The sequence below is a fragment of the Artibeus jamaicensis genome, unplaced genomic scaffold, assembly GCF_021234435.1.
Source record: "Artibeus jamaicensis isolate MK-2021 breed Jamaican fruit bat unplaced genomic scaffold, CSHL_Jam_final contig_354, whole genome shotgun sequence".
Classification (NCBI taxonomy): Eukaryota; Metazoa; Chordata; class Mammalia; order Chiroptera; family Phyllostomidae; genus Artibeus; species Artibeus jamaicensis.
Genome location: NW_026521803.1, coordinates 7,088,221 through 7,103,687, shown reverse-complemented (window position 1 = coordinate 7,103,687; position 15,467 = coordinate 7,088,221). Strand labels below are relative to the sequence as shown.

General features: G+C 36.1%; 1 protein-coding gene across 1 annotated transcript in view; it reads left to right on the top strand.

The window, feature by feature from the left end:
- The window catches only part of USP14 (ubiquitin specific peptidase 14), a 56,948-nt gene extending 41,939 nt beyond the window's left edge, over positions 1 to 15,009 (top strand). Inside the window, exons 10-16 of the mRNA XM_037158397.2 lie at positions 1,251 to 1,365; positions 4,657 to 4,722; positions 4,875 to 4,967; positions 6,643 to 6,771; positions 12,196 to 12,256; positions 12,609 to 12,716; positions 13,332 to 15,009. Of these exons, the coding sequence (XP_037014292.1) occupies positions 1,251 to 1,365; positions 4,657 to 4,722; positions 4,875 to 4,967; positions 6,643 to 6,771; positions 12,196 to 12,256; positions 12,609 to 12,716; positions 13,332 to 13,483 (724 nt within the window). The 3' untranslated portion in view covers positions 13,484 to 15,009. The remainder of the gene's footprint in view (positions 1 to 1,250; positions 1,366 to 4,656; positions 4,723 to 4,874; positions 4,968 to 6,642; positions 6,772 to 12,195; positions 12,257 to 12,608; positions 12,717 to 13,331) is intronic.
- Positions 15,010 to 15,467: the final 458 nt, after the last annotated feature.

Genomic DNA, 15,467 nt, shown 5'->3' with positions numbered 1-15,467 from the left:
GGGTTGTGACGCTGTATGTGGGGGCGGGGTCAGAGAGGGGCAATGGCATTTGTTCCACTCTCTCTCAGATTTCTGTCCCCTCTGCTGTTTCCCACAAGCATATTTGGCCCTTCTGGTGCTGGTTCTGAGGTGTGTAGGCTTGTGTACCCTCCAGGACCCTGTGGGTCTCTCCAACGAACTCTCTGTGAGCCTGGGAACTTCTCCTGGCATCTGAACCCTGGAAGTCTTTCCAGTTGGTGCTTTCAGGCTCTAATTCCCATCGCTGAGGCCCTGGCCTGAGCGGTCTGTCTCACTGCAAGCTCCTTTGCTTGGTTTATCTGGTTTATCTGGGCTCAAATGTGTGACCGTGGTCAGCCAACCGCCTTGCGCCCTCACTGGGTCTGCCCATTGCCACCCCACGCCTGGGATCCGCCAACCTCTGCCTGTGCTCCTGGGTCGGTCCGGCTGATCTTTCCTGCCTGACCCACTCCACTGCTGACTCTGCCCTACTTACCGGTCTGGATGAATGGTTCATTGTAGTTGGGCTTCCGTACGGTTCAATTGTCTGTGTTTTGGCTGCGTTTTTGTTGCTAAAACTTTGTTGTCTTTAAATTTAGTTGTGCAAGGAGGCAGTTTTTCCACCTACACCTCCATCTTGGCCGGAAGTCTTTACCTGAAATGTGTCATTTTTAACTCCTTGGTTGTTGGACTTCCCATACAGGTCAATTTTATGGCAGTTCTAGTTATTTTTTATCTTTAAATTTGTTGTTGTCCTTCTTTTCATTGTGCAAGGAAGCAAAATGTATCTATCTACACCTCCATCTTGGCCAGAAGTCCCCTAAGAACATCTTTTTTGGAGTCCACTTCATTAATTTCCCTCGTACAGAATTAATTTTTAATTGTATGAAATGGAGTACATCAGATAAATACATGAGATGGAAACAATTTATAAAACATGAATTTATGAAAGTATTATTTTCTAGGTAATGGATAAAGACTTACAAAAGATTTCTCTTTATCTTTCGGTTTTTAAGACCATTTTTAGAAAATACAGATTTGTTTAACGTTTATGCTTTTCATACATTCATTGCTTATTGTTGTTGGTAACTGAATGAGCATTTCTAAATACGTTGAAATAAATCTCTGTTGGAAGACCAACATGTTTTAAATACTGAGGAATGATACTGTTAATTTTAATAGCATTATGATAGTTTGTTCAAGATTATATAATTTAATGTCTGTTAGCATATTCCTTATCTTATTTCACAAAGCATGAAATGTACAGAATCTGAAGAGGAAGAAGTCACTAAAGGAAAGGAAAGTCAGCTTCAGCTTAGCTGTTTTATCAATCAAGAAGTCAAGTATCTTTTTACAGGACTTAAATTGGTAAGAACAATTAGAGTCAATCGTCTTTATTTGTGGACTCGATATTTGCAAATTCACCTACTTGCAAAAATTGTATTTGTAACCCATCATCAACACTTGTAGTGTTTTCATGGCCATTTGAAGACATGCTTAGTGTGGCAAAAACTTATTTTATTTTTATCCTTACCTGAGGATATGGGGTTTTTTTTTTGAGTTTTGGAGAGAAAGAAAGAAACATTGATGTGAGAGAAACACTGATGGTTGCCTCCCATGGTCGAATGTAAAACCTAGGTATGTGCCCTGCTGGGAGTTGAGTCCGCAGCCTTCTGGCATGTGGGACAATACTCGAATAGCTGAGCCACCTGGCCAGGGCTAGTGTGGCAGAAGTTTTGAGTCAGCTGGCACGCATTATTTCCCCTGAGGTCCAGGTCCAGTTAGGTGATGCTCTTTCTTGTTTCAGCTCTCACACTATAAACAAGTGTCCTTCTTGTAGTCATTTGACAGTCTCACATTTTTGTGCTTTTTGATTTTGCTGTTTAAAATGGCCTTCAGGCATAGTGCTGAAGTGCTATCTGATGTTTTAAGTGCAAGAGAGCTGTGACATACCTTAAGGAGAAAATTAAGTTTCTTAGATAAGCTTCATTGAGGGGTGTTTTAGTGTAGCTGTGTGTTAAGTACCTTGTTAACAAATAACAGTGTATGTGAAGTAAGGTGTCATTATAGAGAAACACCCATAAAACAAGGTTGTGTATTGGTTGGTTGACAAAAATGAGGCCAGAGGCTTCCAGGGGGACTCTGAGGGTATGATAATGGGGATATTTTAATAATTCTGAGGTATAAACTGGGATTGTGCTGTGCATATCAGGCCATATAGTTATTCCACCTGTCATTGCACTAGTATTGCAGCCAAGGCTCTAGAACTTAGTGACTTACTTTGGTTTATGGCAGAGCCAGATCTAGCACTTGCTTCTTTCATTATTTCATTGGTACTCTTTGCCCAGTGACATTAAAGAAGGCACTGTAGTGAGCAGATGATAAAATACAATGGATTTGCTTGCCAGCTTATTAATTTGATGTGATTTGGGGAATATGCACATCCTTTTGAAGGATAGGCAGTGAACTGGGGCAGGAATTAGATTGATATACAAGATAATTTGTTATCTGAGGAGTGGAAAGGCAGACGTAATTATGAAGATATGTATAGTGGCCAAAACTAGATTAACAGAGGGTTTTTTTGTTACGACTTTTCTCAAATTTAATAATAACTGGCTGGTTCTGCAAGGCTTTTATATATCAGGCCTAAAGAACTAGGATTTCCTGCATTCTCTTAATTTTTCTGTAATATAAATATTCTAATAAACCATGAGTAGGAATACCATAAAAGGCTATCTAATATTATATAATAAGCAGTATAGAGTCTCAGAATTTGAGTCACATTTGGGTCATAATTTAAAAACTTTAAACATTATTTATGCTTATATTCCAGCGAGTTCACACCAGAGTAAATGTTTTGATGCTATCTGATGCCCTTCAAGAACTGAATCATAGCCTGTGTGGCTATGATTCACCTGTGTGGCTCAGTTGGTTGGGCTTTGTTCCACAGAGCACAAGGTCACCAGTCTGATTCCTGGCGAAGGCACTTTTCTAGGTTGCAGGTTTGGTCCCAGGTCAGGGTGCACACGAGAGGCGACTGATTGATGTTCTGGCATCGGTGTTTCCATCTTTCTCCTTCCCTTCTCCCTCTCTGAAAAGAAATAGAATATTTAAAAAAAACTGAACCATATCTAAAAATAAAAGTGCTCCCACATTGTCTTCATAGAGATTATTTTTCAGCGGTATATAAATCCAATAACGTATGAGGTCTGCCCAGAAAGTATCTAGCCATGTACTATGAAAAATAGAGATATTTTGAAGAAGCTGTAAGATAAAAGAAATATTGTACATAAGAAAATGACGCCTCAGTCCCCTTTAAAGTAGGCACTATGGAACTTCATACAGTTCTCCCAGCATCACTTTCACCATTCAGAACACTGTGCAAAATCCTTTATTGGAATTGTACTCAGCTTCTCAATTGTATTTTCCTGAGTGTCATCAATGGTCTGAAATTTTTTCCTTACAGAGGTGATTTTAATTTTGGGAAAAACCAGAATTTGCCGGGCACCAAATCTGGGCTGTAGAGGGCTGAGTCAACTGGGTGATTTGATACTTCGCCAAAACACTCTGCATGAGATGTGATGTGTGAGTGGGTGTGTTGTGATGAAGCTGCCAATCACCAGTTGCCCATAGCTGTAGCCATTTTCGTCATATGCAACTTTCAACCTACAGAGAACATTGAGGTAGCACTCCTTATTAACTGTTTGGTCTGGAGAGGCATACTTGTGATGGACAACACCTTCCCAATCAAAAAATACAGTTAACATGGTCTAGGTATTGTGTGACTTCGCTGGGCCTTCCTTGGCCGTGGAGAACCAGGAGACTTCCATTGGGATGACTAGGCCCTGGTTTCTGGATCATAGCTATAGACCCACACTATTCATCTCTGGTCATGACCTCCTTGAGGAAATCTGGTTCATTGGTAGGTGGTTTGAATGAAGTCATCAGTAACTGCAGCACAGTGTTCTTTTCTGCTCTGGTAGCAGAAGCCATGGAATGAATTTTGCTACAACACGTTTCATGCCAGATTCTGCATCAAAATCTTGGATACAGTAGTTTCGGGAATCCCCAGACCCACTTCTAGTTCTTGCACTGTCTGTTGCTGATCTTTGTTAATTGCAGCCCTAAAAGGTTCAGCATTCCCAGATGTTCTGCTTATTGCAGGCCTTCAGAACCTGGATCACTTTCAAAAGAATCTCAACCATTTTTGAAGCATTCGTGCCACATTTTTATTTGTGCTACACTCATTGCATCATCCCGGAAAGCCTTCTGAATCATCTGAATAGTTTCTGCGGAGGAATGTTCACGCTAAATGCAAAATTTGATGCAGATTCCTTTCTCTACTCAGTCACTTTGAGTAATGCACCAGCCACACAGTACACATAGTCACTCAATGGTGTCTGCCACCCCACTGACTAGTACAGTGAAGTCATCATTGCTCACGCATGTGCATTGCAGTCCACTCTCCTTGGCTGTCAGGTTACATTAGCGTCATGAAAACTTCTTGTTATATTAACAGTGGCTGGACTTTTTCCGGACAGACCTTGTACATTGTTTGTTAAATAGTGCTAATTTTTAAAAGAATCGAAGGTGTGATTTTATATTGTGGGAGAAAATTTTAGAGACTAATGTTTGGTGTTCTGTTATGTTGTTTTTTAGCGACTTCAGGAAGAAATCACCAAGCAGTCTCCAACATTGCAAAGAAATGCTTTGTATATCAAATCAGTAAGTTGTACATTGTTTTTGAAATTGAATTCCATTTTGTTAAAAGTTTTCCAGTTAATTAATATTGCCCAGTCTTTGTTTTAACCAAATCAAGGAATGAAAAACTTGCATGCTTTCATATAATACGATTTCTTTGTATTATTTCTTCTTAGTCCAAGATAAGCCGACTGCCTGCTTACTTGACTATTCAGATGGTTCGATTTTTTTATAAAGAGAAAGAATCTGTGAATGCTAAAGTTCTTAAGGTTAGTAATGAACTTTTCATTTTTTTATTTATGATTTTAGAGAGAGTGAAACATTGATTTGTTGTTCCACTTATATATGCCTTCATTGGTTAATTCTTGCATGGGCCCTGACCAGGGATCGAACCAGCAACCTTGTTGTATAGGGGCTAGCTCTAACCAATTGAATTACCCAGCCAAGGCAGTATGAACTTCTTAGTGTAATAAAAAATTACTCTTTGAAGACAGTCCCTTACAGTAGGTTTTTTCATTCTTTCAGGGATAGCTAAATTTTCTTTGAAATACTGTAAATAGGAAAGTTATTAACATTAGACTAGTGGTTGTTAACCAAGATGGGTATTGGAATTATCTATTGTCCTTTTTATTTTAAATTTATGTACATGCCTGACTTCTCCAGATTCTGATTTAAGTTGGGCCTGAGGTTACATTTTTGAAAAGATTTCCAGATAATTCTCATGAATGTCCTCTAGTCCCCAGGAACATTGCCCTAGATCAACTCAACTCCAGTGCGATACACTGCACTCTCGCTGTTCTAGGCAGTGTTTCTTCCTGGTGAAAGGAGTGCTAAATTATTGGTACCCAAAGAGTACTTAAGCTGTAGTCTGTTGATGTAGGAGCCAGCCATACAATGTAGCTGTTTTTTGAACCGTAGCTCTGCTTCATAGCCAGTGCCCCTGATCCTTGGGAGAGGTATATAGTTCTAGCCTATTGTTCTGAAATTCATAGCTTGTTTTCAGATATACTTAGTGTTATATTTGAAGGTTAACTGTAGTTGAAGTGTCTACTAGTGTTAACTTCATATATTAATACTAGTTATTGAACTATATCACTATTGTTTCTATGTAAAGTTGTATTTCAAATTATGGTAAAAAATGACCCCATTTGTAAATTGACATCATTGCTGGTTTTAGGTCTCCATTATTTTCACAGCAGCTGGTCTAATATTTCTAAAGTGTGTCTGTTCATATAGACTTTGGTAACTGCTCTGTGGTCAGTTTCACAGGTTAAAATGTTTTTACCTTAAAGTTAGGACCAGATTGAAAATGAGCACTGTGATATTTTCAACTGCATAGATTTCCAAGTGATTTACAGATTTCATTTTCAACTTTAGGTGAATTATGAAAACATTAGTTTTAAAAGTGGAATAGAGCCCTGGCTGGTCAGGCTCAGAGGATTGAGTGCTGGTCTGCAAAGTGAAAGGTTGCCTGTTACATTCCCAGTCAGGGCACATGCCTGGGAGTGGGCGTGCAAGAGGCAACTGATTGACATATCTCTTTTATCTCTTTCTCCCTCCCTTCCCCTTTCTCTAAATAAATAAAATATTTTTAAAAAATTAATAAAAAATGGCCCTGGCTGGTTTAGCTCAGTGGATTGAGCGTGGGCCTGCAAACCACACGATCTCGGTTCGATTCCCCGTCAGGGCACAAGCCTGGGTTGCAGGCCAGTTCCCAGCAGGGGACTCATGAGAGGCAACCATACAATGATATTTCTCTCCTTCCCTTTCCCTCTAAAGATAAATAAATAAAATCTAAAAAAAACCAAAAAAACAACAACACGTAACAGTCGACCCAACGTAGGAAGAAAAGCTTAAAAAAAGATTAATAAAATAGGTGCGATATTTTAAGTAACTGCCTTCATAAGTCTGTTTACACATTATTTTTCTATGACTTTTATATAGGATGTCAAATTTCCTCTTATGTTGGATGTGTACGAACTGTGTACACCAGAACTTCAAGAGAAAATGATCTCTTTTCGATCAAAATTCAAGGATCTGGAGGATAAAAAAGTGAATCAGCAGACAAAGACAGTAGGTTCTTAATTGCTGTTTTTTTAATCCTAACATTTTAATCTTTAATCTTCAGCGGTTACTTTGCATTGTTAATTTACTGTAAAAAATGGATGACCTATATTTTATTTTGGTCATATGCAAATTCAACATACTGGTGCAAGCCTTTAAAGTTTTAGGTGTATTTTAGCATAAGAAAAAGAACTCTAGTTATGGTGAGGGTCCTTTATAGTAGAATAAATTTAATATATTTGTTTTTCTTATAGTTTGCTCCTTAGATTCCTTTTCTATTTATGTCCTCAAAGCACTTCACATAAAATCTTGCCTAGTAGTCTCAGTGTATTTTATTATTTTCCCTGGAAGCTATGAAGTTATCTCCATTTTTTAGATGGAAGTGGTGGTACAGAATACTGATTCATTTATATCCACTGCAACTGCTGAGTTGTATTTTTAAGTAAGTGGTGCTGGTATGCCTGTAACTCCTACACTTATAACCATGTCAACTTTATATTTAACAACAGGTTGTATTTTGGGTTCAGATAAAGTACAACTAAACTATTACACGTTGATTTTTTTCAAATGAAAAAGATATTTCCTGGTAAAGATTTCACTATACAAAGCAATAGTTCCTTCTTTTTTATTGCTGAATAGTATTTCATGTGGACATGGATATACCAGTTTGCTTAACCATTCACCCACTGAAAGGCAGCTGAATTGTTTCCATTTTGTCTATTATAAATAACTGCTATAGCACTGATGTACCAGTTTTACTGTAAACCTGAACTTTCATTTAAGTGGAATAAATACCCAGCAATGTAATTTCTAGATTTCATGGTAGTCGTATATTTAGTTTTTTAAGAAACTGTCAATGTTTTCCGTAGTGGCTGTACTAACTTAGGCTTTTATCAGCAGTATGATTAGGCCCCCTCTTCTGCATTGAATTTGGTGGTATCACTTCTTTATTTTAACCATTTGAATTGGTTTGCAGTGATACTTCATTGTGGTTTTACTTTGCATTTTCCTAGTGGCTAATGATGTTGAACATGTCTATATATATTTATCTGTGTATCCTCTCTGGTGAAATGTCTCTTCATGTCTTCTACACATTTTCAAATTATGCTGTGTTTTTACTCTTGAATTTTGAGAGTTCTTTACATTCTAGATAATGGTCCTTTGTTGTATATATGGTTGCCAAATATTTTCTCCCAGCCTATAGTTTTGCCTTTTCATCCTCCTAACAGTGTATTTTGCAGAGGGAAAATTTTTAATATTGATGTAATTAAATATGTTTTTTTCCCTCTGGTTGCTTTGCTTTTGGTGTTATGTCTAAGAAACCATTGTCTAGTCAAAGGCCATGAAGAATTATACCTATTTTCTTGTAATATTTTTATAGTTTTAGTTTTTCCATTTAGGTCTTTGATCCATTCTGGGTTAATTTTTGTGTGTGGGATGAGGCACAAGCCCAGATTCATTCTGTTACATGTGAATGTCCAGTTGTCCCAGCACTGTTGAAAAGACTATTCTTTTGACTATTGAACGGTTTTGAAACCCTTGCAGAGTCAGTTGGTCATAGATGTGTACTTCTGGACTCTTAGTCTTATTCCATTGATTTCTATGTCCTTTTGCTAGTACCACAGCCTTCATTAGTGTAGTTTTGTAATAAGGACTGTAGCAAAGTATGAGCCTTCTAACTTTGTTCTTTTCAAGATTGTTTTGGCTTTTCCGAAGCCCTTGTATGTCCAGGTTTATTTTAGGATCAGATTGTCTATTTTTTCAAAAAAAGCTATTGAAATTTTGATAGGGATTGCATTGAATCTAGATTATTTAGGGGAGTTGTACTGTTTTGTTTTATTTTTTTTAAGATTTTTAATTTATATTTTAGAGAGTGGGGAAGGAAGGAAGAAAGAGGGAGAGAAAAATCTATCAGTTGCTTCTCACATGCCCCCTACTGGGAAACTGGTCTGCAACCCAGGCATGTGACCTGATTGGGAATTATAACCTTTGACCTTTTAGTTTGCAGGATGCCTGCTGAGCTACACCAGTCAGGATGGGGAGTCTTGCTATTTTAATAGTATCAAACTAAGTCTTGAAATCCATGAATTTGATAGGTCTATTAGGTCTTTAATTTTTTCAACAATGTTTTGTGGATTTTAGTGTACAGATCTTATACTTTGGTTAAATGTATTCCTAAGTATATTTTTTCTTGATGTTTTTGTCAATGGCATTGCTTTCTTAATTTCGTTTTCAGCTATTCATTGTTGATCTTGTATTTTCTACTTTGCTGAACTGTTTATTAGCTGTTTCTTGTTTTCCTTTTTGGAAAGAGATTGGGTAGAACTGGTGTTAATTTTCTTCACATGTTTGGTAGAACTGTATTAGTGAAACAGTGTGGGCCTAGAGGTTTCTTTTCCAGGATTGTTTAAAGTACAGATTCAACTTTCTTTATAGTTATGGGCTGCTTAAATAATCTTTTTTATAGTTTGCGTTTTTATGGACTTTATGTATTTAACCTATCGATTTTATGTATGGGGTTGTCTCTAGAATTCATTTTATTATTTGATGTCTGCAGGTTGCATAGTGCTGTCTCTCCCATTTCATTCCTGATGTTGGTAATTAGTGTCATTTTATTTTCTTTGTTTTGCTAGAGGATTGTCTATTCTACTGATCTTTCAGAGAACTGGCTCTTTGTTTCATTGATTTTTCTGTATTTTTTTGTGTGTAATTTTATTAATTTCTACTCTATTCTTCTGCTCCCTTTGGGTAGGTTCTTAAGGTAAAGAAACTTGGTTTTAATATCAAACTTTTCTCTCTTTTCTAACATATGTATGCATTGAGAGCTATAAATTTCAGCAGTGCTTTTAATGTGTCCTACTAATTTCATTAGACTGTACTTTTATTTTTATTCTGTCCCTTGTATTTTGTCCTTGTATTTCCCTTTGATCTTGAATTTTTTAAAAGTATCTATCTTGCTTAGTTTCCAAGTATTAGGAAATTTTTCTGCTATGTTTCTATTTACTAGTTTGGTACTACTGTAGTGAGAGAACATACTCGTGTTATTTAAATTTTTAAAAATTTGTTGAGGTTTCCATTAGATGCCTCAGGGTGTCATCCATCTTGGTGTATATTCCATGAGCGTGTAAAAAGAATGCCTATTTCTGGTGTTGCGTGTTCTGTAGATAACGACTGGATCCAGCTGGTTGATGGTGGTGGTGCATTCTCCTTCCTCTAAGCTTGCTGCTTTTCTGTCTAGTTCTGTCAGTTACTGAGAGGAGTAGTGGAAGTCTTCAAGTAGAATTGTGAATTTGTATGTTTCTCTATTCAGTTCTATCAGCTTTTGCTTTGCATGTTTTGTAGCTGTTATTCGGTGCATACACACTTAGGATTGTGGAGTGAACTTATTAAAATGGAATATTCCTCCCTGTCCCTGGTAGTTTCCTCTGCTCTGAAATCTACTGTATCTGATACTAATGTCACCACTACTGCTTTCTTTTTGTTAATGTTTACATGATATGTCTTTTGCTATCATTTTACTTTAAATTTTCCGGTTATATTTGAAGAGAGTTTCTTATAAATAGTATATATTTGGATCATGTTTTTTAATCCACTCTGTTTACTGGTGTACGGTGATCCTTCACCTATCACAGGAGTTATGTTCCCGAGACCCTTGCGATAGGTGAAAATCCGCGAGGTGGCAGCATTATATATATCTATTTATGTATATAAATTAAAAAACAAATATATATATATAAATCCCTTCCCACACTCTTATAAACACTTCATACGCTCTTAAACACTTTCTATACTCTTAAACCTACATAATTTTAACAACATAGAAAATTCTATATGGATACTCACCAGTGAAGTATATAGTCATCTCTTGCTATATTGTGGTTCACTTATTGTGGCTTCATGGTATTGATGGTTCCTGTGGTACAATGAAGCCACAATAAGTGAACCCTGATATAGCCAGGGACAACTGTATTTTATTACTCTTTTTATTGGTATATTTAGATCATTTACACCTAATGTAATTATTTGATTTGTTAGTGTTTAAATCTATTTTGTCTATTTTTTCTTATTTTTGCCTTCTTGTAGGTTGCTTGAACATTTTTATAGAATTGTAGTTTGATTTATGTATATAATGTATTACTTTTATAGCTGCTTTTGTGGTTGCTACAGTTATTACATTATACATTATATACAGTTGACCCTTGAACTGTGTGGAGACTAGGGGTGTTGACCACCCACATAGTTAGAAATGCATGTATTACATAAGTTGGTCCTCTGCACACAGATTCCCAAGCATCAGCTGACAGTGAGCAGTGCTAGTTTGAACTGTGTGGGTCAGTTGGAAAACAAAATGTGTATAAGTAGATTCATGCAGTTCAAACCTATGTTGTTCAAGGGTCATCTGGGTAGAATAAGGAATAGTTGACCTAATTTTTTGTTGTTGTTATAGGATCCTTTGAATTCTTGTCTGGCTATCTTTAAACTGCTTGTATTGTCTTCGTTACCTTTATAGTTTTTCAGAACTTTGTGCCCATATGCCTAGACAAGTTGTTTAAATTTTTTTGTTTTGCACATGGAAGTGGGTTGATGCAGGGAGTTCCCCCAAAGATCCTTGTCTAACATAGTAAATCATGCCTCTTTTAATATAGGTAAATATTTGCTGAATTGAATATTTCAGTTTATTTGAGCTAAAGTGGCAGGCGGCCATGGCTTAATAGATTATTAGTTGCTGTAATTTAATATCTGTTTTTTGAGGCAGCTTAAAATTTTTTGTTTATGTGGTTTGATAATACCATATTTTGGTAAAATAAAATTATAGAATTGGGTTTTCCCCCTACAACTCTAGAGCCCTGTTTATCTGTACCACTGTCTTCACTGGTATGCTCACGCATCAGTGGGTTACCTTTGGTCCTATAACCAGACGGCCTGTTGTTACCGTACATACAAGATTGTATGTTGTTGAAGTGCAGGATCTTCGGGTCTCCAGTTTTGTTAACTGTAATTACATCATTTTAGTCATTTGTAAGGCAGACCATATATATATTTTATTTTTTGCCTCAATGCTTCGGATTGTAGACAGTATTTGTGAAAATGAACACAGTATCCACTGCTTTCTGAAAGTTTGCTTTATACCACTTCACTTCTATGAAAAACCTACCTGTTCTAGCCAACTGAATGAAATCTGAAGAGGAATTTTCCTTTTATGAAAAAGTCCACTACCATTCTAATGTAGGTCTTCTGCTTTTTGTAAAAGTGAAATGGCATAATGTGAACTTCTGAAAACAGGGGGATCCTCTTCAGTTTATTGATGCCAGTTTGGCTTATGAAGGTTTTCACAGAACTCTCTTCTTTCACATACTGGGGAGACATGTACTCACTGGGAATGCAAATTTTATTTTTGATATCATGATTTTAAATTACTTTTTTCTTCTTCAGAGTGACACAAAGAGTAGTCCCCAGAAAGAAGTTAAGTATGAACCTTTCTCTTTTGCTGATGGTAAGTGAATTCTTCATTTCAGTTGAGGTATTGTGTGTGTGTTTTAAGGAAAATTATTGTCTTGCCATATCTTGTAGATTTTATGCTTTTAAAAAGGTTTCCTGAAGTAATTTATCTCAATGTGACGTACAATAAAAAAATCAATCTTATTAGCATAGAGTTTTATGAATGATACTATATTTCTTAAAACATCTTTCATGAAGCCTTAACTTTGGACAGTAGTACCTTACTGGGTTCTAATAGAGCAATGTGGTTCTCTAGGCTTAACTTCAGAATTGTTTTTGTTACCTGGCTGTAGAAAGCACATGTCTGTTTATTTGTCTAATATTAATGGATTTATATCTTTCTGTAGACATTGGCTCCAATAATTGTGGATACTATGATTTACAAGCAGTTCTAACACATCAGGGAAGGTCTAGCTCTTCAGGTCATTATGTATCATGGGTGAAAAGGAAACAAGGTAAAGATTCTATTTTTTTTTCAATTGTTACAAACTGTTTCAACAGTTTGTTTAATATAAATTCTTTAGCACAGTGGTTCTCATACTTTTTGGTCTCAGAACCCCATTACATTCTTAATTATTGAAGAGCTTTTGTTTACAAGAATTAATTTATTTACTAGAAAACAGAAGTAAATTCATTTCAAAATGACATAACATTTTAAAAATAAAAATAACTATTTTCCAATACAAAAACATTAGCAAGAAATGGTATTGATTTATATTTTTGTAAATCTTCTTGTCTGGCTTAATAGGAGACAGGAAGACTCTCCTAATTGTTTCTGCATTCTGTCTCTTGCTTTATCACATATTATGTAGCTTCTGGAAAATTCCAAAGCATACTGGAGAGAATGATGGGGAGAGGCATTTAACACTTTAGTGGTGTTATGAAAACAGTTGTAACCTTCATAGAACTCCTGAAGTGGTCTTGAACCTGAGTACTCCTGGGTCATGCTTTGAGAGCTACTGATACGGTAGACAGAGTATTGCTGTACATAAAATTAGTACCTTTTTTGAAGTGGAACTCTGGAAAAATTGTGTATAATTTTAATTTCATTTTCCTTTCTTGTTCTTTAGATGAATGGATTAAGTTTGATGATGACAAAGTCAGCATTGTGACACCAGAAGATATTTTGCGGCTTTCTGGTGGCGGAGACTGGCATATAGCTTATGTTTTACTCTATGGGCCTCGCAGAGTTGAAATAATGGAAGAGGAAAGTGAACAGTAATCTTCATTTCAGCTGTTTATGCTTAGGTGTGAAATAAATGTTATTTGTTGATCATTTTTATAATTCCGAACTTTAGAGGAAGATATGTAAGTGGTTTTATTTCCCCCCTCATGTGAAACAGAGAGGGTAGAAGCAGACCGCTCTGTATCAACCTAGAAAATTACAGAAAAAATTGCCTTTGGAATGTGCTGCCCTGAATAAAGGTGGCAGGAAGACATTTTTAAAAAGTTTATTTCTTCCATAAATTAAAAAAAAATCTGAGTTGAAATGCCTTTCAACCATTACCTTCTGTGGTAATTTCCCCTGCCTTTTTCAATTTAAGATTCAGCAGAGATGTTTATTGCACACCTATTACTGTTATTTGTTGTTCTTGCATGGTTCAAACCACAGGTAATTCAGTAGCTGTCCATCCTTTGCCTTATCTAACAAATTTTGCCAGGAAGATGGAAAAGAAGTGTCGTTCTCATTGTATCTCAGTGCTGCTGTCCATATCCCACCCATGGAAACATGGGTCCAATCAAGTATTTGTCCAGCCTGATTGTTGCTGGCTGTTCATGACTTTCAAAATAAATTGTGATCAATAGTACATTTGATTATACATTTATTACTGTGTCTCTGATGTACTATGGTTTGTATGTTTAACTTTGCAATGGTTTTGTAGTAATCAACCTTAAAAAATGTTGACAGGCTCTGGTTGCTTATTTTTAGAAAACGGGGATATTTAATAAAAAAAGGGATTAACAGTTTTTTACCTCAAGTCTTTTTGTCTGTTGAGTTGGCTGAAGTTCTGATGTTAATTCTGGTTAGTTTTTCTGCTGTTAAGCATCCATTTTAAAACATGATCTTTTGCCTGTTAGCATTCTGTTTAAAAATACAAAGTTTAAGAGCAGTGGAGTTTTTTGAATGCAGAATGCAGTGATGTTATCAGTCAGATCTGTTCCTTGGCTCAGTTTATTTTTATATTGCTGTCAGTTCCTAAAATCTTCATGTGTATTTCACTAATTTTTCAAGTGGAGGTAGAAATATCAAAGTATGCAGTATTTCAATATGGTAGGTTTAATATATTCTAATTAGTTCCTCTTTTCTTAGGAACCTTGATTGTTAGATAATGATAGAATATTACCTCATTGGTCTCTGATTTTTGAGTTGGGTATTTATGATTAAGTTTTGGGGATTATCATGAAATCTCATCTTTGCTTATGCTCGTTTAATGCACTGCAGAGCACAGCACTGATAACTAGTAGATTCCTAGAGAATAATGGCCAGTGTGATATAATCTGAGAACACTAGGGGTAAAAAATAAGCATTTAAAGGACTTATTTGTAAATAGCTTTTTCAGCTAATCTTTAATTCCTTTAATTTTTGGCAATCATTACTCTTCCTTTGCTTTGGGGGAGGGTGCAGAATAGAAGGGGAAATGAGACTAAGAATTGTGATGTTTCTTGTATATATTAGTGTGATACTTGTAATATTGCAGTTCTTTTAATTCACTGTCTTATTTGGCCTGAATAAATTTTATGACATAATTTAGCAATTAAAATTTCGGTTTTCTGATTTGCAGGATACTGTAGCTAATAGAGATCAGGTGAGGTAGATTTAGAACAGCATATAAGCCTTATATGGAATTGTGAAATTGTAATTCATTGTCATTATTAAAAAATTGATTCCATTTTATTTGATCCAAAAAAGCATTATTCCAAAGATATTTTAAGTATAGGAAATTGGACTTCCACTAGTGTTGTTTTAAACTAATGAGGCTATTTTAGGATTTAGTAGGCAAGAAAATGCCTTGACTCTTGAGTATGTCTCTCACGCTGTGCCACTAGAACCGAGGCCCTTTCGGTATGAGAGCTGTGCTGCTTACTGTGGGACTTGCTGGTGAAGTTAAGCCCAAACAAGAACAATTACAGTGTAATATGCAATTAAGAAACAGTGGTGACCTAATCTTAGATCCCCAAAGGGTAACGCATATATGGGAACAGGA